General features: G+C 44.7%; 1 protein-coding gene across 2 annotated transcripts; it reads right to left on the reverse strand.

Annotated features, from left to right (window-relative positions):
- Positions 1-2011: 2011 nt before the first annotated feature.
- On the reverse strand, positions 2012-5208 carry LOC123081907 (WUSCHEL-related homeobox 6). 2 transcript variants are annotated; one of them, XM_044504415.1, is made up of 3 exons: positions 4264-5204; positions 2594-2769; positions 2012-2474 (listed from the first exon to the last, which is right to left on the reverse strand). In XM_044504415.1, exons 1-3 carry the CDS (start codon positions 4991-4993, stop codon positions 2457-2459), a joined length of 924 nt encoding a protein of 307 aa, XP_044360350.1. In that variant the 5' UTR covers positions 4994-5204; the 3' UTR covers positions 2012-2456. The 2 variants fall into 2 exon arrangements, with proteins under 2 accessions (XP_044360350.1, XP_044360349.1); XM_044504414.1 differs by lacking the exon at positions 2012-2474 and having other exon boundaries at positions 2552-2769; positions 4264-5208.
- Positions 5209-26626: the final 21418 nt, after the last annotated feature.

Here is a 26626-nt window from a genome sequence, read left to right on the forward strand (position 1 = left end):
GCTGCAGAACACCACCCCGCCTTTCGCCTTTGAAAGCGTCCTTCCTTCTTAGTGCCCGGGCATCCATCCATTGAACAATTTTCGATAGCATCGCACATGAGCGGACACCCACGCAATCTTGTTTTGTCCTGAGGGGTGATCTAACTTGGTAGGTTCACTTGCTTTCTTTGAAAAGGAGGATGATCTCCGGCCTCTGCATCAGGGCAATGCATGCAACCATTTTATTAATTATTCACCAAGACCTTACAAAGCAATACATCAATAAGTATGAAGCCATCATCTTGGCAACATCTATCGCCACTCCTATCAACTTGATGAAGGGGTGCATATTGTCGGGGCCGCCTGCCCAGACCTCACACGAAAGACCAACATCTAAAATCGGAGGTCTCAACCAAGCCGCCCATCGCCGGGTTTGGGGCACACACCGATCCAGTGTACTCTTAGCGGGCACCGCATGCACATGCTGCAGAGGCCCCTGCCACCGTTTTCCACTGATCCATCTTCAGAGAAGGCACCGAAGCATCAACCTTGCCAGGCCTGCCATCGATGCCACCACGACGCCAGACAAAGCCACCTCCCTACGCTAGTCCATCGTCACGCATACGTCGCTGAGACCTGTAGCGCCACGCCACCGAGACAACACGTCGTTGATGCTTCACATGAAATGCCGCTCTACCGCTAAAACTGTCCACCGGTCCCTCGAGTCAATGCACACATCCACAAGTGCGCCACATCACACAAGAGCACAACCATCATTCGATCGTCTGATCTATGCTAGCGGAAAGAGGTCCGGAGCTTCGTCACGGTGATGCCTTCAAGAAGGGGACGACACAAAAGAGCGCCACCATCGCCGGCCTTGGCAACTAGCCAAGTGCATCGTTTTCCCCCGAATCTGCTCGACCAACCTCCTTCCAACATCGTGTGCATGGGATCGCCCCTATCTCCACTGCCGTGCAGCGAGCAGGCCGCACCGGCCAGATCAGATCTAACCGGAGGCGAGACCACACATGCAACCGTCCCGTCCAATAGGCCCTCCACTCCACGGTCGTCGTGGAGCCGGTTGCCGCCGCCGCCCGAAGTAGGGCCAGCCATCATGCCACCAAGACCCGAACGGCCACGCCTCCTCACGCCGAGGAGCCCTGCACCACCCCCATGCCACGGGAGAGAGGGAGACCTCTGCCACCACTGTCGGCCCCCAGGCTTAGGCTGGCGGTGTCCCCCGACGGTGACGAAGGGAGGGGAAGAAGGAGGTAATGCCCATGACAGAGGCTACGGTTGCGGCACCACCCACATCGCTCGAGCGGGGGTGACACCTGGGTCGGAGGGAGGGAGGTGATAGATCTAAATAGGGGGAGAATTTCACTTTCCGGGCCTCTACACTAACTATGGATGCTAAACTTGATCGTCGAGGATGAGGGTGGGGATGCTGCAGCAGCTCTAGAATTTGACAACATGGGTGATCCTATCGAACTTCCAAACCAGAATCCGATCACATTTGAAGAGTTTATTCAAATGCATTAACAAATTTGGCATCGAACTCACGAGCAGTTGAAGGAAGATCTGATTGAGCATCTGTGGGCGGTTAAAGAGGACAACAATGTTGGAATATAATATTTGAACTTTTTAAATTTGAACTAATGCTGCCTGCGGCTATTTGATCGTCCGCACTCTATGTATACGGCTATTTGAACGTATGTACTCTATGTATGCGGCTATTTGAACATCTGCACTCTATGTATACGGCTATTTGAACGTATGTACTTTATGTATGCGGCTATTTGAACGTCGGTAATCTCTATATATATGACTATTTGAATGTGCGAACTTTCAAAAAAACATAGGAAGGACGGATGTATGCAGGCAGCATTAGATGACGGCCTTCCGCATCCGTGTTTGTGGACTGATGCCCATGTCCATAGACGGGACGAAATTTGCGGGTCTCCGTTGGAGATACCCTTACATCACTGATAGTACCATACTAGGTAGCTGAAATCAATATTTAGCTCGACTGTCAATGGCCTGCTTGCCCGCCTGCCTGCCTGCATGCATGCATACGCATATCCTTGTGTACTAGTAACGGAAACGACCGATGTGAAGACAATCCACTGTAATTCGTAATCTAACCAGAAACCGAACCGCCCACGCCTTGGTATGTTTCAATGGCATATAAGTAGGTACGTAGCACTTGGCTGATGGTGCAATACACATATACTACCACTGTTTTAAAACTTCTAATTATTTGATTTGTCCTAGCCAGGTACTACCTTCGTCCGGGTTTATTATGCCCTCCAACTTTGACTATGTAACTAGCTTGCTTCACGGTGGATACATGATTTGCATGCAACAGATCATCCCGTTATGATGGTTGAAGAACTGCACCCTGTCGCCATGCATCGATCTGGTCCAGCGAGCCTTGAGTAGAGATGATCTCTATCTATCTATTATATACGGGACTTTTAAGTTTGCCTCGAGACCTACATGGGTCATGGCGGAAAAAAAAGACAATGTAAGATGATCATATATGTGCATACGTGAAGCTGACATGCTAATTTCATGAAGGAGAATGGACTTGAGAGGCGATATGGATGGTTACCAGAAAATAGCTTTCTCCCATTTGCAGGCTCTGAATCAGAATGCCATAGTCGTTGACTGGGAGGAGGGTCCCGGTGGAGTGGAGGAGCACCACGTCCTGGCCAAACATGGCTCGCAAGTCTATTGGACCCCTCGGGACCTCCATTGGGACTCCGTTGATGAACACCGTGATCGCCGCTGGAATTAGCATGCAATCAGCCAGTCAATCAGAGGCGGCATACAACCCACTCAGAATAAGAATTCAACAACTTATTTGACGACAATATTATTAACAAGTAAAGATGCATGCATAAGCTAGCCAACCAAATTCTGATCGGTATTATAAATGTCAATGGTTCGGTACTACCGTTTACTCATGGTTGGGACCTCTCTATCATATGGGAAAATTACTAATATACCTAGATTCGATGATATCGCTATGTCATGAGAGCATGAGAAAACTTGAACATGATTTGTTCTATAGGCTAGTACCACTCCTCGAGAGTTGAGAAAAACATAAAAGGATAAATAATTTTTTTGATAAATGACCCTTTTGTTAACTCAAAATATAGCATCAAGCAGATACAAAGCAATTGAGCAACACACGGCCTCTGCATATTTAAGATGCATACATCCACACTTAAACAGTCTAACTAAAATAAAATAAAAATGACATAACGGCATTAGGAAAACCATAGAAGACCAACACTATGCCTATGCCAAAGTCGCACGATCTGAAGATTATGTTGCCACCTATATTGGATAAAAACCTCCACAGTGAAAGGATATAATAAGTAGTATTATCTGTTAGTAGCTTGCATGGACACTGTAACATATCTCTGCATGTATGCAAGCAAACATGAAGAGGCTGTCCAGCGTATATACCATTCCTTGTTTTAACCTAGAAGTACACTAAGTAATAGTGGTAGTATACCGTTAAAAGAAGAAAAAAAAAGAAAAATCATGATCAAGTACATGTGCATGCATGCAGGAAATCCCAAGGTGGTAACTAATGTTCACTGTAAACGTTAATTATGTTCAACAAAGTGGGCATCACGTCCAACTGTATGATGCACATAAACATGTGTTAATTCCATCCGATGCATGTGACAGATGGAAGCTTAAGCGGATATACAAACAAGACACAGCGAAATAAATAAATATGAGGACGCGTGAATGCTCAAATTTGAAAATTACCCTATTCATTATGGAAAGCACCAAATTATAATAATAACATAAACACAATGAAGCCTCTAAAGGATTGAGAACAGACGTATGCCATGGTGGAGAGGACGACAGATGTATCATGTACTATGATCTTATGCACGGATAGACTAGGAAGTTGTAACTGAACTATATCCAAGGACTAAAGAACAAGTATATGTAAGGCAACCAAATAAAGTATGTCTCCAGAAGATCCAAGCTAGATCTCCTTGAATTCTGCATCTCACATAAATGTAGACAAACGAAACTGTAGGGTGAAATCAGCATTTCCATCGTCAAAAGTTCTTTTTGGATGTTTCATGCATATCCAGTAACAATTCTCGTCAGAAGTTCATAGATTGTCTTTTCAATGAAAATATTTGTAGAGGTGAGTGGATTTGTTACATGCATGAGATGAATCACATGAACCAACCGATTGAAGGGAGCAACCAAGTACGTAACTAAAATGATCGACAGTGCTCAACTCACCTGCCGGCAATTGGCACGAGTAGTACTGCTGCTGCACGGCGGTGTTCGGCGCCGCCGAGGAGGATCCGGCGGGGCTCCCAACGAATCCCATCTGACGCGAGATGGCGAAGAGATCGTCGCTGCCGCCGCTGTCGACGTCCGCCATCAGCCCTGACGCCAGCGGCGACGATGTCCCGCACGATGCCTGCAGGTACCCAACGCCGGCACCCGACACCCCCGCGACGTGCGCCGCGAAAGGCCCCAGCGACGAGCCTCCCGTGCTTCCAGACGAGGACGACGAGGTCGCCTGCTGCTCGTACTGGCTCGCGCCACCACCGATTGCCATGGGGTGAACGGAGCCGGTGCCGGATGGAAGACCGATGGTGGCGCTAGCAGCCGGCAAGCTATTGGCGGAGGAGGCTGCTGCTGCGGTGGCGGCCGCGGCGGCTGCGGCTTGCATCTGGCGCTGGCGGCGGCGTGAGCGTGAACGACGGTTCTGGAACCAGTAGAAGACGTTGGCGTCGCCGACGGCGCCGAAGCGCTCGAGCAGCTTGCGGATGCGGACGGTCTCGTCCTTGGGCGGGTTGACCATGCCGCTGTTGAAGATGGACTCGAGGATGAGTATCTGCTCCGGCTTGGGCGTCCACCGCGAGCGCACCGGCTCCCCCGCCCCCCTCCCTCCGCTGCTCCGGCGCTCCTCCGGGCTGCCGCCCGACGACTGCCCGTCCGGGCTGTTGCTGCCCCCCTCCATGGATCAATCGAATTGTTGGGTAGGCCGGGAGGAAAACGTTGGTTAATCACACTAGCTCTAAGCTAGGTGTGAAGAGGGCAGTAGGTTTCTGGGCGGTTTCGTGCTTGGATCGACGGAGGAGGTGAGAGAGAGTGACGAGGAAAGGCAGCAATTCAAGGGGACAACCAACCTTGCACCCTCATGTCTTTGTTGAGGGGTTGTACTTATAGATATGAGCAAGGGGGGCTGGCTGGCTGCCTGCCTGCCTGGCTAGTGAAGAAGGGGAAGAATGTCCTGGAGAAGTTCTCCAGTAGTAGCGGTGCCTGTATATCTACACACTCGAGGGGTTTGTACAACCTCAACCGCGCCATGATTATTTATTTACTGCTACGTACGGCCAAATTAGTGTTTTCTAACATATTCGTGTTTTTAGGAACATATTAGTGTTGGTAACGTGCCACCGGCCTGATCAGTGATCTGTGAGGGATTCTAATATTTACCATTTTTGCTTTATCTGGAAGACCATTTTCAGAAACCACTACTCAACTTTTTATTGGAAGATGATTCTATATTACCAACATTCTTTATGACACATTCTTTTCTTACTTATGTTAGAGCATCTCCGACCACGCGCCCAATAAGCCTCAAGGCCCTTTTTTATTGGCGGCGCCGAAAAATCAGCCCAGTCACGTTTCCAGAAGCTCATTTTTTGCCGGTTAGGGCCGAATTTGGCGTCGGCGGACCCAGACCGAACCCGACGCGCTGGGGCGCGTCCGGGGGCGCCAAGAGAAATAGTTTTGACACGAAAGCCTGGCGGGCCTGCCGAGTCAGCGACCGGGCGCGTTCGTAGTCCTCATCGCCTCGGTTTCCCGCGGAGAATCAATGCCAAGGCTGTCGCGCTGCCGCGCCGGTCAGCCTTCAATTGATGCCTCATGGGCGGCGTGGTGACGCGCGTCCTACCCGCTCCGCCACATGCACACACGCCGGTCGCCCTCTTACCGCCCACGCACGGCTATAAAAGCCGCCCTCCCTCGCTGGTGAGCGCGCACTCCATCGCCACAGAACCCTCTCCCCCTCTTGACCTCTCACCGCCGACGCTCGTCTCCCCTCTCTCCCCTCTCCTCCCGACGACGACAAGCATGGTCGAGGGCTACCGAGGCGATGGTGTGGCGGCCAACGGCTTCGCTCGCCGCCACCTGCACGAGGACGAGGCGTGCCTCCACTACGAGGCCGACTACTCGGCGCCGCCGGACAAGCGGGTGCTAGGCACCTAGAGGCTCATCGCCGGCAGCGTCCCGGTGCCTCCAGCGCCCACCGAAGCTGCTCGGCGCGCCAAAATCACGCGCATCCGGTCCTCACTGCCGGAGCAAGCGAGAAACCAGCCGAGGTATGACCCCGACAGCAACGCGCTGTGGACGGCGTACTTTGACCGGCGCCACGAGGAGCAGCTCGCCTCCACCAACGGCGTCGAGCCCTGCGGCCGCCTCAACTCCGACGGGCGGCGCCAATGGTGGAGCGTCCCCGGCCGCACCCTCGACACCATCCTCGAGTACATCGAGGCCGGCAACACGCCACGCCTGGAGTACCCGGCGCCCCCTCCTTCTCTCGTTGCCACAGCAGCTCCTGGACGCCGCGTCCAATGGAGACGGCGACGTCCGCGTCGTCAGGATCCCTCTCCTCCGGGTCGCCGGTGCTCTGTCCCGTCAAGCCGGAGCCACGGAAGACGCCGCTCAGGCGCACACCCGCGGCGACACCCTCGTCATCAACGAGGGCGGCCATGGCCCCTCTCCTCCCTCTTCCCGCCTCGTCTGGCCAAAGACGGAGCCGGGGCTTCTCCTCGTGAAGAAGGAGCATGAGGCCATGGCCGCCGACGAAGAGACCGCCCTCAAATGGGCGTGGGAGGACTATGTCCACAAGGAGATGGCGTGCCAGCGCCGCACGCTTGAGGAGATCGCTGCTCGATGCTGCGGGCACGAGGAGGGCGGCGTCTGAAGGAAATATGCCCTAGAGGCAATAATAAAGTTATTATTTATTTCCTTATATCATGATAAATGTTTATTATTCATGCTAGAATTGTATTAACCGGAAACATAATACATGTGAGAATACATAGACAAACAGAGTGTCACTAGTATGCCTCTACTTGACTAGCTCGTTAATCAAAGATGGTTATGTTTCCTAACCATGAACAATGAGTTGTTATTTGATTAACGAGGTCACATCATTAGTAGAATGATCTGATTGACATGACCCATTCCATTAGCTTAGCACCTGATCGTTTAGTATGTTGCTATTGCTTTCTTCATGACTTATACATGTTCCTACGACTATGAGATTATGCAACTCCCGTTTACCGGAGGAACACTTTGGGTACTACCAAACGTCACAACGTAAATGGGTGATTATAAAGGAGTACTACAGGTGTCTCCAATGGTCGATGTTGGGTTGGCGTATTTCGAGATTAGGATTTGTCACTCCGATTGTCGGAGAGGTATCTCTGGGCCCTCTCGGTAATACACATCACATAAGCCTTGCAAGCATTACAACTAATATGTTAGTTGTGAGATGATGTATTATTGGATACCGACGATCGAATCTCGGGCAAGTAACATACCGATGACAAAGGGAACAACGTATGTTGTTATGCGGTCTGACCGATAAAGATCTTCGTAGAATATGTAGGAGCCAATATGGGCATCCAGGTCCCGCTATTGGTTATTGACCAGAGACATGTCTCGGTCATGTCTACATTGTTCTCGAACCCGTAGGGTCCGCACGCTTAAGGTTACGATGACAGTTATATTATGAGTTTATGCATTTTGATGTACCGAAGGTTGTTCGGAGTCCCGGATGTGATCACGGACATGACGAGGAGTCTTGAAATGGTCGAGACGTAAAGATTGATATATTGGAAGCCTATGTTTGGACATCGGAAGTGTTCCGGGTGAAATCGGGATTTTACCGGGTTACCGGGAGGTTACCGGAACCCCCCGGGAGCCATATGGGCCATCATGGGCCTTAGTGGAAAGGAGAAAGGGGCAGCCCAAGGTGGCTGCGCCTCTTTCCCCTCCCCTAGTCCTATTAGGACTAGGAGAAGGTGGCCGGCCCCCCTCTCTCCCTTCCCCTCCGAGGAATCCTAGTTGGACTAGGATTGGGGGGAGGAATCCTACTCCCAGAGGGAGTAGGACTCTCCTGCGCCTCCCTCTTTGGCCGGCCAGCCTCCCCTCCTCTCCTCCTTTATATACGGAGGCAGGGGCACCTCTAAACACACAAGTTGACACAAGTTGATCCACGTGATCGATTCCTTAGCCGTGTGCGGTGCCCCCTGCCACCATATTCCTCGATAATACTGTAGCGGAGTTTAGGCGAAGCCCTGCTGCTGTAGTTCATCAAGATCGTCACCACGCCGTCGTGCTGACGAAACTCTTCCCCGACACTTTGCTGGATCGGAGTCCGGGGATCGTCATCGAGCTGAATGTGTGCTCGAACTCGGAGGTGCCATAGTTTCGGTGCTTGATCGGTTGGATCGTGAAGACGTACGACTACTTCCTCTACGTCGTGTCATTGCTTCCGCAGTCGGTCTGCGTTGGGTACGTAGACAACACTCTCCTCTCGTTGCTATGCATCACATGATCCTGTGTGCGCGTAAGAAAAATTTTGAAATTACTACGAAACCCAACAGTGGCATCCGAGCCAGGTTAATGATGTTGATGTTATATGCACGAGTAGAACACAAGTGAGTTGTGGACGATACAAGTCATACTGCCTACCAGCATGTCATATTTTGGTTCAGCGGTATTGTTGGACGAGACGACCCGGACCAACCTTACGCGTACGCTTACGCGAGACCGGTTCCCTCGACGTGCTTTGCACAGAGATGGCTTGCGGGCGACTGCCTCTCCAACTTTAGTTGAACCAAGTATGGCTACGCCCGGTCCTTGCGAAGGTTAAAACGGAGTCTATTTGACAAACTATCGTTGTGGTTTTGATGCGTAGGTGAGATTGGTTCTTACTTAAGCCCGTAGCAGCCACGTAAAACATGCAACAACAAAGTAGAGGACGTCTAACTTGTTTTTGCAGGGCATGTTGTGATGTGATATGGTCAAGGCATGATGCTGAATTTTATTGTATGAGATGATCATGTTTTGTAACCAAGTTATCGGCAACTGGCAGGAGCCATATGGTTGTCGCTTTATTGTATGCAATGCAATCGCGATGTAATGCTTTACTTTATTACTAAACGGTAGTGATAGTCGTGAAAGCATAAGATTGGCGAGACAACAACGATGCTACGATGGAGATCAAGGTGTCGCGCCGGTGACGATGGTGATCATGACGGTGCTTCGGAGATGGAGATCACAAGCACAAGATGATGATGACCATATCATATCACTTATATTGATTGCATGTGATGTTTATCTTTTTATGCATCTTATCTTGCTTTGATTGACGGTAGCATTATAAGATGATCTCTCACTAAATTATCAAGAAGTGTTCTCCCTGAGTATGCACCGTTGCGAAAGTTCTTCGTGCTGAGACACCACGTGATGATCGGGTGTGATAGGCTCTACGTTCAAATACAACGGGTGCAAAACAGTTGCGCACGCAGAATACTCAGGTTAAACTTGACGAGCCTAGCATATGCAGATATGGCCTCGGAACACGGAGACTGAAAGGTCGAGCGTGAATCATATAGTAGATATGATCAACATAACGATGTTCACCATTGAAAACTACTCCATCTCACGTGATGATCGGTTATGGTTTAGTTGATTTGGATCACGTGATCACTTAGAGGATTAGAGGGATGTCTATCTAAGTGGGAGTTCTTAAGTAATATGATTAAATTGAACTTAAATTTATCATGAACTTAGTCCTGGTAGTATTTTGCAAATCATGTTGTAGATCAATAGCTCGCGTTGTTGCTTCCCTGTGTTTATTTTGATATGTTCCTAGAGAAAATTGTGTTGAAAAATGATAGTAGCAATGTTGCGGATTTGATCCGTGATCTGAGGTTAAATCCTCATTGCTGCACAGAAGAATTATGTCCTTAATGCACCGCTAGGTGACAGACCTATTGCAGGAGCAGATGCAGAAGTTATGAACGTCTGGATAGCTTAATATGATGACTACTTGATAGTTTAGTGCACCATGCTTAAACGGCTTAGAATCGGGACTTCAAAGACGTTTTGAACGTCATGGACCATATGAGATGTTCCAGGAATTGAAGTTAATATTTCAAGCAAATACCCGAGTTGAGAGATATGAAGTCTCCAACAAGTTCTATAGCTAAAAGATGGAGGAGAATCGCTCAACTAGTGAGCATGTGCTCAGATTGTCTGGGTACTTCAATCGCTTGAATCAAGTGGGAGTTAATCTTCCAGATAAGATAATGATTGACAGAATTCTCTAGTCACCATCACCAAGTTAGTAGAACTTCGTGATGAACTATAGTATGCAAGGGATGACGAAAATGATTCCCGAGCTCTTCGTGATGTTGAAATTAACGAAGGTAGAAATCAAGAAAGAGCATCAAGTGTTGATGGTTGACAAGATCACTAGTTTCAAGAAAAGGGCAAAGGGAAAGGAAGGGAACTTCAAGTGGAAAGACAAGCAAGTTGTCACTCCCACGAAGAAGCCCAAAGCTGAACCAAAGCCTGAAACTGAGTGCTTACACTTCAAAGGAAATGGTCACTGGAAGCGGAACTACCCTAAATATTTGGTGGATAAGAAGGATGGCAAAGTGAAAAAGGGTATATTTGATATACAGGTGTTTTATGTGTGCTTTACTAGTGTTTATAGCAACCCCTCGGTATTTGGTACTGGTTCAGTTGCTAAGAGTAGTAACTCGAAACGGGAGTTGCAGAATAAACAGAAACTAGTTAAGGGTGAAGTGATGATGTATGTTGAAAGTAGTTTCAAGATTGATATGATCATCATCGCACACTCCCTATTCTTTCGGGATTAGTGTTGAACCTAAATAAATGTTATTTGGTGTTTGCGTTGAGCATGAATATGATTTGATCATGTTTATCGCAATACGGTTATTCATTTAAGTAAGAGAATAAACTGTTGTTCTATTTACATGAATAAAACCTTATATGGTTACACACCCAATGAAAATGGTTCATTGGATCTCGATCGTAGTGATACACATATTCATAATATTGATGCCAAAAGATGCAAAGTTAAATGATAGTGCAACTTATTTGTGGCACTGCCGTTTGGGTCATATCGGTGTAAAGCGCATGAAGAAACTCCATAAAGATGGATTTTCGGAATCACTTGGTTATGAATCATTTGATGCTTGCGAACCGTGCCTTTTGGGCAAGATGACTAAAACTCCGTTCTTCGGAACAATGGAACGAGTTACTGACTTGTTGGAAATAATACATACCGATGTATGCGATCCAATGAGTGCTGATGCTCGTGGCAAGCATCGTTGTTTTCTGACCTTCACAAGATGATTTGAGCAGATATGGGTATATCTACTTGATGAAACATAAGTCTAAAATAGTTGAAAGGTTCAAAGAATTTCAGAGTGAAGTGGAAAAATCATCGTAACAAGAAAATAAAGTTTCTGCGATCTGATCACGGAGACAAATATTTGAGTTACAAGTTTGGTCTTCAATTAAAACAATGTGGAATAGTTTCACAGCTCACGCCACCTGGAACACCACATCGTTATGGTGTGTCCGAACGTCGTAACCGCACTTTATTTGATATGGTGCGATCTATGATATCTCTTTACCACTATCGTTTTGGTTATGCATTAGAGACAGCTGCATTCACGTTTTTAAAATATGGCACCATCTAAATCCGTTGAGATGACACTGTATGAACTATGGTTTAGCAGTAAACCTAAGCTGTTGTTTCTTGAAGTTTGGGGCTGCGATGCTTATGTGAAAAAGTTTCATCCTGATAAGCTCAAATCCAAATCGGAGAAGTGCGTCTTCATAGAATACCCAAAGGAAATTGTTGGGTACACCTTCTATCACAAATCCGAAGGCAAAACATTCGTTGCTAATAATGGATCCTTTCTAGAGAAGGAGTTTCTCTCGAAAGAAGTGAGTGGGAGGAAAGTAGAACTTGACGAGGTAACTGTACCTGCTCCCTTACTGGAAAGTAGTTCATCACAGAAAACTGTTTCAGTGACACCTACACCAGTTAGTGAGGAAGCCAATGATAATGATCATGAAACTTCAGATCAAGATACTACTGAACTTCGTAGATCAACCAGAGTAAGATCCGCACCAGAGTGGTACGGTAATCCTATTCTGGAGGTCATGCTACTAGATCATGATGAACCTACAAACTATGAAGAAGCGATGGTGAGCCCAGATTCCGCAAAGTGGCTAGAAGCCATGAAATCTGAGATGGGATCCATGTATGAGAACAAAGTATGGACTTTGGTTGACTTGCCCGATGATCGGCAAGCGATTGAGAATAAATGGATTTTTAAGAAGAAGACTGACGCTGATGGTAATGTTACTGTCTACAAAGCTCGACTTGTCGCAAAAGGTTTTCGGCAAGTTCAAGGAATTGACTACGATGAGACCTTCTCACCCGTAGCGATGCTTAAGTCCGTCCGAATCATGTTAGCAATTGCCGCATTTTATGATTATGAAATTTGGCAAATGGATGTCAAAACTGCATTCCTGAATGGATTCCTGGAAGAAGAGTTGTATATGATGCAACCAGAAGGTTTTGTCGATCCAAAGGGAGCTAACAAAATGTGCAAGCTCCAGCGATCCATTTATGGACTAGTGCAAGCCTCTCGGAGTTGGAATAAACGTTTTGATAGTGTGATCAAAGCATTTGGTTTTATACAGACTTTTGGAGAAGCCTGTATTTACAAGAAAGTGAGTGGGAGCTCTGTAGCATTTCTGATATTATATGTGGATGACATATTACTGATTGGAAATGATATAGAATTTCTGGATAGCATAAAGGGATACTTGAATAAAAGTTTTTCAAAGAAAGACCTTGGTGAAGCTGCTTACATATTGAGCATCAAGATCTATTGAGATAGATCAAGACGCTTGATAAGATTTTCAATGAGTACATACCTTGGCAAGATTTTGAAATAGTTCAAAATGGAACAGTCAAAGAAAGAGTTCTTGCCTGTGTTGCAAAAGTATGAAATTGAGTAAGACTCAAATCCCGACCACAGCAGAAAATAGAAAGAGAATGAAAAGTCATTCCCTATGCCTCAGTCATAGGTTCTATAAAGTATGCTATGCTATGTACCAGACCTATTGTATACCTTGCTCTGTATTTGGCAAGGGAGTACAATAGTGATCTAGGAGTAGATCACTGTACATTGGTCAATAATATCCTTAGTAAGGACTAAGGAGATGTTTCTCGATTATGGAGGTGATAAAAGAGTTTGTTGTAAAAGTTACATCAGTGCAAACTTTTACACTGATCCAGATGACTCTAAGTCTCAATCTGGATACATATTGAAAGTGGGAGCAATTAGCTAGAGTAGCTCCGCACAGAGCATTGTAGACATAGGATATTTGCAAAATACATACGGCTCTGAATATGACAGATCCGTTGACTAAGCTTCTCTCACGAGCAAAACATGATCACACCTTAGTACTCTTTGGGTGTTAATCACATAGCGATGTGAACTAGATTACTGAATCTAGTAAACCCTTTGGGTGTTGGTCACATGGTGATGTGAACTATTGCTGTTAAAATCACATGGCGATGTGAACTAGATTATTGACTCTAGTGCAAGTGGGAGACTGAAGGAAATATGCCCTAGAGGCAATAATAAAGTTATTATTTATTTCCTTATATCATGATAAATGTTTATTATTCATGCTAGAATTGTATTAACCGGAAACATAATACATGTGAGAATACATAGACAAACAGAGTGTCACTAGTATGCCTCTACTTGACTAGCTCGTTAATCAAAGATGGTTATGTTTACTAACCATGAACAATGAGTTGTTATTTGATTAACGAGGTCACATCATTAGTAGAATGATCTGATTGACATGACCCATTCCATTAGCTTAGCACCTGATCGTTTAGTATGTTGCTATTGCTTTCTTCATGACTTATACATGTTCCTACGACTATGAGATTATGCAACTCCCGTTTACCGGAGGAACACTTTGGGTACTACCAAACGTCACAACGTAAATGGGTGATTATAAAGGAGTACTACAGGTGTCTCCAATGGTCGATGTTGGGTTGGCGTATTTCGAGATTAGGATTTGTCACTCCGATTGTCGGAGAGGTATCTCTGGGCCCTCTCGGTAATACACATCACATAAGCCTTGCAAGCATTACAACTAATATGTTAGTTGTGAGATGATGTATTACGGAACGAGTAAAGAGACTTGCCGTTAACGAGATTGAACTAGGTATTGGATACCGACGATCGAATCTCGGGCAAGTAACATACCGATGACAAAGGGAACAACGTATGTTGTTATGCGGTCTGACCGATAAAGATCTTCGTAGAATATGTAGGAGCCAATATGGGCATCCAGGTCCCGCTATTGGTTATTGACCAGAGACTTGTCTCGGTCATGTCTACATTGTTCTCGAACCCGTAGGGTCCGCACGCTTAAGGTTACGATGACAGTTATATTATGAGTTTATGCATTTTGATGTACCGAAGGTTGTTCGGAGTCCCGGATGTGATCACGGACATGACGAGGAGTCTCGAAATGGTCGAGACGTAAAGATTGATATATTGGAAGCCTATGTTTGGACATCGGAAGTGTTCCGGGTGAAATCGGGATTTTACCGGGTTACCGGGAGGTTACCGGAACCCCCCGGGAGCCATATGGGCCATCATGGGCCTTAGTGGAAAGGAGAAAGGGGCAGCCCAAGGTGGCTGCGCCTCTTTCCCCTCCCCTAGTCCTATTAGGACTAGGAGAAGGTGGCCGGCCCCCCTCTCTCCCTTCCCCTCCGAGGAATCCTAGTTGGACTAGGATTGGGGGGAGGAATCCTACTCCCAGAGGGAGTAGGACTCTCCTGCGCCTCCCTCTTTGGCCGGCGAGCCTCCCCTCCTCTCCTCCTTTATATACGGAGGCAGGGGCACCTCTAAACACACAAGTTGACACAAGTTGATCCACGTGATCGATTCCTTAGCCGTGTGCGGTGCCCCCTGCCACCATATTCCTCGATAATACTGTAGCGGAGTTTAGGCGAAGCCCTGCTGCTGTAGTTCATCAAGATCGTCACCACGCCGTCGTGCTGACGAAACTCTTCCCCGACACTTTGCTGGATCGGAGTCCGGGGATCGTCATCGAGCTGAACGTGTGCTCGAACTCGGAGGTGCCGTAGTTTCGGTGCTTGATCGGTTGGATCGTGAAGACGTACGACTACTTCCTCTACGTCGTGTCATCGCTTCCGCAGTCGGTCTGCGTTGGGTACGTAGACAACACTCTCCTCTCGTTGCTATGCATCACATGATCCTGTGTGCGCGTAGGAAAATTTTTGAAATTACTACGAAACCTAACAAGAACATCCTAAAATACCTGAAAAGGACTAAGGATATGTTTCTCGTATATGGAGGTGACAAAGAGCTCACCGTAAAAGGTTACGTTGATGCAAGCTTTGACACTGATCCGGACGATTCTAAATCGCAAACCGGATACGTGTTTACATTAAACGGTGGAGCTGTCAGTTGGTGCAGTTCTAAACAAAGCGTTGTAGCGGGATCTACATGTGAAGCGGAATACATAGCTGCTTCGGAAGCAGCAAATGAAGGAGTCTGGATGAAGGAGTTCATATCCGATCTAGGTGTCATACCTAGTGCATCGGGTCCAATGAAAATCTTTTGTGACAATACTGGTGCAATTGCCTTGGCAAAGGAATCCAGATTTCACAAAAGGACCAAACACATCAAGAGACGCTTCAACTCCATCCGGGATCTAGTCCAGGTGGGAGACATAGAGATTTGCAAGATACATACGGATCTGAATGTTGCAGATCCGTTGACTAAGCTTCTCTCACGAGCAAAACATGATCACACCTTAGTACTCTTTGGGTGTTAATCACATAGCGATGTGAACTAGATTACTGAATCTAGTAAACCCTTTGGGTGTTGGTCACATGGTGATGTGAACTATTGCTGTTAAAATCACATGGCGATGTGAACTAGATTATTGACTCTAGTGCAAGTGGGAGACTGAAGGAAATATGCCCTAGAGGCAATAATAAAGTTATTATTTATTTCCTTATATCATGATAAATGTTTATTATTCATGCTAGAATTGTATTAACCGGAAACATAATACATGTGAGAATACATAGACAAACAGAGTGTCACTAGTATGCCTCTACTTGACTAGCTCGTTAATCAAAGATGGTTATGTTTACTAACCATGAACAATGAGTTGTTATTTGATTAACGAGGTCACATCATTAGTAGAATGATCTGATTGACATGACCCATTCCATTAGCTTAGCACCTGATCGTTTAGTATGTTGCTATTGCTTTCTTCATGACTTATACATGTTCCTACGACTATGAGATTATGCAACTCCCGTTTACCGGAGGAACACTTTGGGTACTACCAAACGTCACAACGTAAATGGGTGATTATAAAGGAGTACTACAGGTGTCTCCAATGGTCGATGTTGGGTTGGCGTATTTCGAGATTAGGATTTGTCACTCCGATTGTCGGAGAGGTATCTCTGGGCCCTCTCGGTAATACACATCACATAAGCCTTGCAAGCATTACAACTAATATGTTAGTTGTGAGATGATGTATTACGGAACGAGTAAAGAGACTTGCCGTTAACGAGATTGAACTAGGTATTGGATACCGACGATCGAATCTCGGGCAAGTAACATACCGATGACAAAGGGAACAACGTATGTTGTTATGCGGTCTGACCGATAAAGATCTTCGTAGAATATGTAGGAGCCAATATGGGCATCCAGGTCCCGCTATTGGTTATTGACCAGAGACATGTCTCGGTCATGTCTACATTGTTCTCGAACCCGTAGGGTCCGCACGCTTAAGGTTACGATGACAGTTATATTATGAGTTTATGCATTTTGATGTACCGAAGGTTGTTCGGAGTCCCGGATATGATCACGGACATGACGAGGAGTCTCGAAATGGTCGAGACGTAAAGATTGATATATTGGAAGCCTATGTTTGGACATCGGAAGTGTTCCGGGTGAAATCGGGATTTTACCGGGTTACCGGGAGGTTACCGGAACCCCCCGGGAACCATATGGGCCTTCATGGGCCTTAGTGGAAAGGTGAAAGGGCTGCCCACCAGGGCTGCGCGCCTCCCCCCTTCCCCTAGTCCTATTAGGACTAGGAGAGGTGGCCGGCCACCCTTCTCCCTCTTTCCCCCTTGGGAATCCTAGTTGGAATAGGATTGGGGGGGAAGTCCTACTCCCGGTAGGAGTAGGACTCCTCCTGCGCCTCTCCCTCTTGGCCGGCGCACCCTCCCCCCTTGGCTCCTTTATATACGGAGGCAGGGGCACCTCTAAACACACAAGTTGACACAAGTTGATCCACGTGATCGATTCCTTAGCCATGTGCGGTGCCCCCTGCCACCATATTCCTCGATAATACTGTAGCGGAGTTTAGGCGAAACCCTGCTGCTGTAGTTCATCAAGATCGTCACCACGCCGTCGTGCTGACGAAACTGTTCCCCGACACTTTGCTGGATCGGAGTCCGGGGATCGTCATCGAGCTGAACGTGTGCTCGAACTCGGAGGTGCCGTAGTTTCGGTGCTTGATCGGTTGGATCGTGAAGACGTACGACTACTTCCTCTACGTCGTGTCATTGCTTCCGCAGTCGGTCTGCGTTGGGTACGTAGACAACACTATCCTCTCGTTGCTATGCATCACATGATCCTGTGTGCGCGTAGGAAATTTTTTGAAATTACTACGAAACCCAACAGCGTCGTCGTCCTCGACGACAGCGACGACGAGGCACCCTGTTCGTCCAACCCTCCAAGCATCGGCGACCCTGGTCAGGGGTGCACCAGGGACGGCGGTGGCGATGACGACGACGACGGCGGCGGCTACACCAAGTTCTGCAGGCTGCTCGGCATGTAGAAGGTGGGTGGCGGCGGCGGCTTTAGTATTTAGCTGTTTTTAGTAGTAGTAGTAGTAGTGTTTAGTTGTTTTTAATTTATGTTTTCAGTTTTTTGTACAAATATCAATGAAAAACGCCTAGTTTAGCCGAATTTCGGCCGAGTTTAATTTTCAAAAAACGGCGTCTGGGGTGGCCTTGCGTGGCAGCTAAAACCTACCACCCCCACTCTGAAATATCGTCGGTTCGCCCCTAGCCGGCGCTATTTCAAGCCCCTAGGGGGCGAACGGCTAGAGATGCTCTTATGTATGGAAGTGATAATTGTGGTTATAACCAGCATTGAATATTATCCGCGCAAAATATTTCCATGGACAGCCTTTAGCCTTCGCCACTAGAACATGAGGATCCCAGTTTTGACAATCGATTATCCAGTTGATGCCGATATTGCGGATTGGAACCTCGATTAGTGTGGGTTCCGGTTTCAATACCCTATTTTGGATGGATAGATGGTCCGGAACCTAACCTTTTGTTCAACGGTTCCACACTCTATTCTCGATCTGCACCCGCCCACAGCATACAGTGGGCGCAGCTTCAGATAACCTAGGCTCTATTACCTTCAGACGCACCTTTGGAGCCGGTGAACAAGCACAATGGGAGGAACTGCTGGAGTGCATAGCCCTGCATGCTCCTTCCCTCGAACCAGACTCCCTCACATGGCGTCTCGAACCAAATGGCGTGTTTTCCACGAAATCCTTGTATCATGTCATTGTGTCCACTCCCGGCCCCACCAAGCTCACGGTGATATGGGAGATTAAATTACCAATGAAGATCTGTATCTTCCTTTGGCAATGGGTTTGTGGCCATCTGCCCTCGGGCACAGAGGTGCGTAAGCGTAACGGTCCAGGGGACGGGTTGTGCCCCCTATGTCGTGTCTCGGAAGACTCTAACCATATTTTCTTCCGTTGCCCGGAGGCACGATTCCTTTGGAGTTGCTTCTGGGAAGTTGTTGGAGGCGTCTGGTGCCATGACAATCTCCCGAACATGTTTCGGGAGATCCTTAGTCTCCCGAACTCTAGGCGTCCCTCCCTTTGTGTAGCCATGGGTACTCTTGCGTGGACCCTTTGGAATGTCCGCAATAGATTAGTCATCGAGCGCGTAATTCCTTGCCGTGTGACTGACGCAATCTATAAAATGTGTTGCTTCTTACAGCTATGGAGACTGCTTAGCAAGCAGCGGGACTGGGACACCATTGACGCCATCATCACGGGTCTTCGCTCAACTGCCGCCGCGTTGGCGCTGCCACCCCCGAAGCCGGATTAGCACCCAGTTTCTCTTTTTGTTTGGGGCTTGTTATGATGTGCCCCCAGCTGCACTTAATGCTTCTCTGTCCTCTCCTTTCTTTGGACCTAAACATGGGATATTGTTGGATGCTTGGTGATGTTGCTTTATAATATAAAGCGGGGGAAACCCTTTTTCGTGTTATAACCAACATTAATAATTGTGTAGTCAGACAACATTTTTTGATTGTCCAAATTCATGTTGTGAACAACACTTGTCCTATAACATGAAGTTTTGATCAAATGTTCTACTAATGTAATTTAAAGGAATTTCATAGGATTTCTAGAGAATTCGAATCCTTAGGAACTTCTACTAAGGTGGTTGTTTGATTCGTATGATTGAATCCTATAGGAATCTTTCATAAAGAACATTTGTACTACAATCCATAGAAAATCTAGCATCCATAACTTTTTGAAAAAAATACTTTGGTTTTCCTATAAAGCAATCAAACAAACTTAACTCCCGTTGGATTCTAATTGGCATGACATTCTAATCCTGTGTTTTTGTTATTTCTATATTTTTACAATCCTGCTAATCAAAGAGGCCCTTATGGTCAAACCATTATTTACACGGTAACACCCCTTATATTTTAGAACAGATGGGGCAACTAACAATGCCTAGCTCATCTATGTTTTCTGTTGCTAATATTCGTGTGTATTTGGTGATGATCCTGATGCATATTTTCAAACCATCCATGCTCACAGGCGCGAGACTTATGCTTCTAGCTCCAATTGGTCTCCACCGCCAACAGGTACTGCTTTGATCTTCTCTGATGCGGCTGTTTTTGCTAATCTTAATAAGGCTAGATTGGGTGTGGTGGAGCTGGATCATGAAAGGTAGTGCACGCTCGCATGCTCTGAGCCCCTCGCTGGAGCTTACAAATGAAAGATGGCCGAAGCCTTGGCATTTCACCATGCGGTCCTTCTGGCTTGGAATGAATGTCTTATGCATGTGACATCCGACTCTGATTGCCTCTCTCTGGTGCAACAAATCAACTCTAAGGTTCTAGCTTTCATTTCACTTCATCCGTTCGGCGTGGGCTATGTTGTTATGGACATCAAACATGCGGTTCTAGCTTTCACTTCATCGACCCGTCGTCAGCATTAATGTAGCCGCCCATGTTTTGGCCTATTCTTATAAGAATTCGCGTTTGCTTTGCGTTTCGCACTTCCGCTTCGGATTGTATCTAGGAGACCTTGTATGGCTTCATTGTTGAATCAATAAAATACCTAAAAAAAACTATGCTAGCTTCGTCTATATGAGAGACTAGGAGGGAGTACGTGGCATGATGACCACTTAGTTAAGATGCCAGGCCACCAATTAGTACTAGTTAGTTTTATTGGATAGGGTTATGTTTCTAGTGATTGGCATGTCAAGATGACTAGCTTGCACCATTCGGCATGAGTGGTTAGCTATCGTGAAAACGAAGAATCAACAAAAGATGACTAGCCTACTGAAGGGGATCAAAATAATCTTAATTTACCTAGCCAGTGCTCTGCACCTAGCCATCACTTGCTGCCTAAGCTAGCTAGTACTTGACTACCCCCTTCAGAGATTATTACTTCTAAAATGTGGCTCCTGTATATATTTATATACTCCCTTTGTTTTTAAACATAAGACGTATTTAAACTGCCAAACCATCTTATATTTATGAACAGAGGTAGTATATCATAATCTTTTATGATATGCAGAGTGTTGTTCTACGAGCTAGATTTGTCTAAGCCTCTTTTATATCGGCATGTTCACTTGGCTTTGCATCAATGGCAACTGTCGTCTTGTCAACGTGATAACCCTTAGGACAAAGCTTATTTCTTAGGTAAATTCATCCGGTATCCTGTGCATGCTTTTTTCGTCGCTACATGTTGTACATCGAGTATTTATACATAGATAATGAACATATTCCTGTTTTCCAACTGCTTTCAGATTTTCCTGGAGAAAAGAAAAGATAGGTAAAAATAAATAAAGTTTGGTGCTAAAAAAGCTTTTTAAAGCACTTAATTTTTTGGCAAAAGTTTACAGGAGGTTAGAAAACCCTTAATGTTTATTATAAATAAGTAAGTTGGTTTATTTTGCTATTTCATTATTTTATTGCTCATCGGCGCACATGAGCCTGAGCTCCAAGACGGCTCCCCCTCCGTTTGCCTCTGGTCAATTACTTTCTTCAATTGTTACTCTCTTAAAACAGACTTTCACTCTGCTTTGTATATAAAGCAACAACCGAACTAAATATACGACCGAACAAATACAAGGAGATGAGATAGCCCTTTTATAAAGTTTTTACTCCTGCTGACTTGACAAATACAAGGGGTATATGATTGGTGTTACTTAGTAACCAACGTCCCCGTCGTTGGTCTTAAATATTCGTTTTGTACACGACGACCATCATCTATGTGTATGACATTCCAACTAAAAAAAGTGTATGACATATTAGGTTCCTCTCCAATCAAATCGTGACTTGCGCCAATCAACGTCAACAAAGGGCAGAGCTCGTGGCCATCAAATCAGGCAGCCTATACGTAAATAAATAAGAGCAGGCATCAGTGGTTGCACAATTTTTTGTTTCAACGATGGAAAGAGAAGTGCACCTCAGTTTCCACTAATGCCGTCGCCAAACTGCTTAATCTGTATCCCCCACACAAAAAAAACCTGCTTGATCTGTACGACTTTCAGGAAAGAAATATTTAACAACATAGCACAACGTCAAGATTAGAAGACAAGTTTGAAACCTTTTTGATGCAGATTTTGAATTATTATTTTTGAAATATCGAATACTTTTCAAAACACAAATAATTTTTAAATTTCGAAAATTATTTTTCAAATGTGAATAACCTTCATAATTCAGATTTTTTTTAAAAATATTAACAAAATTTGGTATTCTGAACAATTTCTTCTTGAACAAATTTTGAAAACACAGACAATTTTTGAAAAGCGTAGAAAAGTTTTCAGAGTGTGTACATTTTAATGATATTTTTTAATACAAATATTGTTCGCACCATTTAAAAATTATTGACATTTTAAAAATGTTCATGCATTTCAAAAGAATGTTGGCGATGTTTAAAAAAATGTATTATACAATGGAAAAAAATTGTAACATCCAAAGAAACATTTGTGACAATTTTTTAAGATAAACTTTACGCATTTAAAAAAACATGACATTTTCTCGGATTTTTTATGCACTGTAAATAAATTGTTCGCATAATTTTTTGAAACATTCATACCATTTAGACAAATGGTTAGTAGGAATTTGATTTTTTTACCATGTATTATAAAAAATGCTCAGGCCTATATTTGAAAAATATGGATCATGTATTTTAAAATGTTCAATGTGTGTTAAAAAATGTTCCCCATGTATACAGAAAATATACAATGTGTAATATAAAAGTGGACATGTATTTGCAAAAAAAATACAACTATACAGGGGTACCTGGTTGGGAACGAGTTGCGTGCTGAGAGTGGAGATGCAACTATGTCGGGCATGAGTTGCATGTTTGGCTTGGACATGCAAATGGATCGGGAGGGTTTACATGTTGGGGTTGGGCATGGAAATAGATAGGGGTCGGGGCAAGTTGCGAGTTATAAAACAAATCACAAGCCTAGTTGCGAGTCAAATGGTATGCTTGCAACTAGGAGAACTACGAGCTGATTTGCGAGTTGAGGATGGACTTACAACTGGGACAATTACAAACTATGAGACCAGTTACGAGTCAAGGGTCGACTTGCAACTAGGATAAAACAAACTATGGTCCCAATTGCGAGTCAAGGATGGATTTGCAATTAGTATGAAAGACAAATACACAGACCCAGTTGTGAGTCAAGGGTGGGCTTGCAACTAGGATAAAACAAACTACATGCCTAGTTGTGAGTCGAGGGTGGACTTTTAACTGGGGCAAGTATATAAAACTATGATAGAGTTGCGAGTTGAGGTTGGACTTGCAACTGAGATGAAAAATGAAACACATCCTGTTTGGGAGTGAAGGGTGGACTTGCAACTGGGACAACAACAAACTATGGGCCCGGCTGTGAGTCAATGGTCCACTTGTAACTTGGACAACAACAAACTATGATCCCAGTTGCAAGTCGAGGATGGACTTGCAATTAAGACAACTATGAAAAAATGAGCCCAATTGCGAGCCAAGGGTTGACTTGCAACTAGGATGAAATAAACTACGGTCTCAGTTGCGAGTAAAGGATGGATTTGAAACTGGGTGAAAAACATAACCCATGCCTAGTTGTGAGTCAAGGGTGGGTTTGGAACTGGGAGAACTATGGTCCCAGTTGTGAGTCGAAGGTGGACTCGGAACTGGGACAACTACGAATCTATGAGCCCAATAGCGAGTCAAGGGTCGACTCACAACTGAGATGAAACAAACTATAACCCTAGTTGCGAGTCGATGGTGGACTTGTAACTGGGATGAAAGACAAAACACCAGTTGCGAGTCAAGGTTGGCCTTGCAACTGGGATAAAACAAACTACGGGCCTAGTTTCGATTTGAGGGCAGACTTGTACTGAGACAACTATATAACACTAGGATACGAGTTGCGAGTTGAAGGTGGACTTGCAACTAAGATGAAAAACAAAATACATCCTAGTTGCAAGTCCGAGGATGGACTTGCAACTGGGACAACAACAAACTATGGGCCCAGTTGTGAGGATGGACTTCCAACTGGGACAACAATAAACTATGATCCCAACGGCGAGTCGAGGATGGACTTGCAATTAATACAAATAAGAAACTATGAGTCCAGTTGCAAGTCAAGGGTCGACTTGCAACTGGGATGAAACAAACTACAGTCCTAGTTGTGAGTCAAGGGTGGACTTGCAACTGGGATAAAAAACAAAACACATGCCTAGTTGCGAGTTGAGGGTGGGTTGTAACTACGAGAACTATGAGCCCAGTTGCGAGTCAAAAGTGGACTTGCAACTAATAAAACTACTAAATTACGAGCCTAGTCCCGAGTCAAGGGTCGGCTTGCAATTGGGATGAAACAAACTACAGTCTCAGTTGTGAGTCAATGGTTGCTTGCAACTGGGATGAAAGACAAAACACATGCCCAATTGTGAGTCAAGGGTGGGCTAGCAACTGGGATAAATCAAACTATGGGCCTAGTTACGAGTTAAGGGTGGACTTGTAACTGAGACAGCTATATAAAACTATGATACGAGTTGCAAGCTGAAGATGGAATTGCAAAAAGGACAAGTACAAAATATGAGCCCACTTGCGAGTCATTGGTGCACTTGCAACTGGGATGAAAAATGAACCAAAGACCGAGTTGTGAGTCAATGGCGAGCTTGCAGTTGAGATTAAAGAAACTACATGCCAGTTGTGAGTCAAATGATGAGTCAAAGACCTTATTATTCTACCTCTCTTGAAATCCAAATCCTACCCACTGTCCTTCACAGCAAGAATATAAAATAAAACCAAATGATTGATGAAAAAAATTAAACTGAGTGAGAAACTAATTAATTGGAGATAAGAAAAATATGAGACAAAGAGAGAATGGATAATGATTAAACCTCACAAATAATGCATCTGTCACTACTCTCTCCCTCTCATTTGTTTCCACCAACTTCGTGAAAAAACACAAAATGAAAATGGCAGTTCATACAATATATATAATGCAATGCAAAGGTAAGCACATCCCACTCACGGACCGGACAGAAAGGGACAACAACCCAGACAATATAGGGGATGGGGGACCTCATGCAATGTGAAACCTGACACACTGTTAAAAGACACAAAACCTAGCCGAAAATACACAAATCTTGACGTCTGAATTGTACAGTTTGGGAATTAGCTGAGACTTAACTATTTCACATCTAGTGAGAATTAGTAAATCTGATGTTCAAAATTCACTATGATCTATACACCTCATTTTTAGTGTAGAAAAATTATGAAAATATAAGCAAAAAGTAACCCAAAAAATCAAAACAAAAAGGACAAAAAAATCCATATCGAGAAATGAGTTAGAGCTAGTTGCATATTGAAGGATGGACTTATAACTTATGGGGAAAACTGAGCTTAATTTATATATAGGGATGGACTTGCAACTGGGACATCCAATTTACAATAATAAAAATGAAATAAATTCATAAAAGTAAAATAAATAAATAAATAAAAGAAAAACATGCTTGACTCCTTTAATTTTTCCGCGCCCACATGAAAAACTACACAAAAATACCTATGCCCAGACAAAAAGTAAATCAAAAAACAGTGAGGCAGCAACGCACATGACAAAAAGGTTCATATACCCACACTCGTACAAACACAGGGACAAAAGACAAATCGCTTAAAAAAAACAACCCGACAGAGGTTCACCAGCACGAGACTAGGCACGGCGACAACACAAATAAAAAAATTGCATGAATTTTACAACCTCTAATTATGTGACACACAATTTAAATGAGATATAGCTAAGAAATATCTACATGACAATTAGTAAATCCATAGATAAAAAACACACAAACACCGCATTGTGCATACACAAAGCATAGAATTGCAAAGAAAAAGGCAAACACACTCACAAGTGCTGCAACAGATCGACACTAGTCATCAAATAATAGAAAAGGAAATGGAAAGTTTAAGGGAAAAAGGCTAACCACGTTTCACAAGCCCAAGCTACAAAAAACACGAATCTTGAAACTATGTATCTACGTTAAAACTTAGATGTGAGATACTTATTTCACCTCTAGATGTGATTTAGCACATCTGTAAAAAAACCTTAAAAGGATTTAAGTTTCAACGACAACTTACGGATTTTGTATCTAAAAATGCAAAGTTTCAACAAGTAGCAGAGATATAGTTTTACATAAATTTTTATTTCAGCCATTGACACAAAATAATTATTTTTTATTGGTTGCTTGTACTAAGTTTGAATATTTGAAACTTAAATTCTTTAGAAGTCGTCAAAATATATTCAAAATGGATCTTGTTTTGGCACTGGTCACGAGAAACACGAATACGAAAACAGAACTTATATTTGATTTTTCATTTAAAAGATGTAGAACTTTGAAAATGGAAAGCCAAAATAAAAAGTTGGCACCCGGGACCTGAGTGCCCCCGCACTTGCATGCCGCAAATCTTTGTTCCTCGTTATCGTCATGTTAACATCACTTCATATGAGCGTACCAAAAGAAATTTTAGACTGCTCATAGTGCAAATATCATAAGACCTCTCACCAAGTGATAGCATAGACCAGTATCGGAGCCTGCTACACCTCTCCTGATTGGACGTATCAAAGGTGGGACCCTGGCAAGGTGGCCTACTCGAAGAAACCTTCAAG

The sequence above is a fragment of the Triticum aestivum genome, chromosome 4A (assembly GCF_018294505.1).
Source record: "Triticum aestivum cultivar Chinese Spring chromosome 4A, IWGSC CS RefSeq v2.1, whole genome shotgun sequence".
NCBI lineage: Eukaryota > Viridiplantae > Streptophyta > Magnoliopsida > Poales > Poaceae > Triticum > Triticum aestivum.

Excerpts from the sequence above, each read along its gene's own strand:
- LOC123081907 (XM_044504414.1), bottom strand. The coding sequence starts at position 4,993 with ATGGAGGGGGGCAGCAACAGCCCGGACGGGCAGTCGTCGGGCGGCAGC. Across the intron at positions 2,770-4,263 it reads CTCGTGCCAATTGCCGGCAG|CGGCGATCACGGTGTTCATC; the intron begins GTGAGTTGAGCA and ends TGCTAATTCCAG.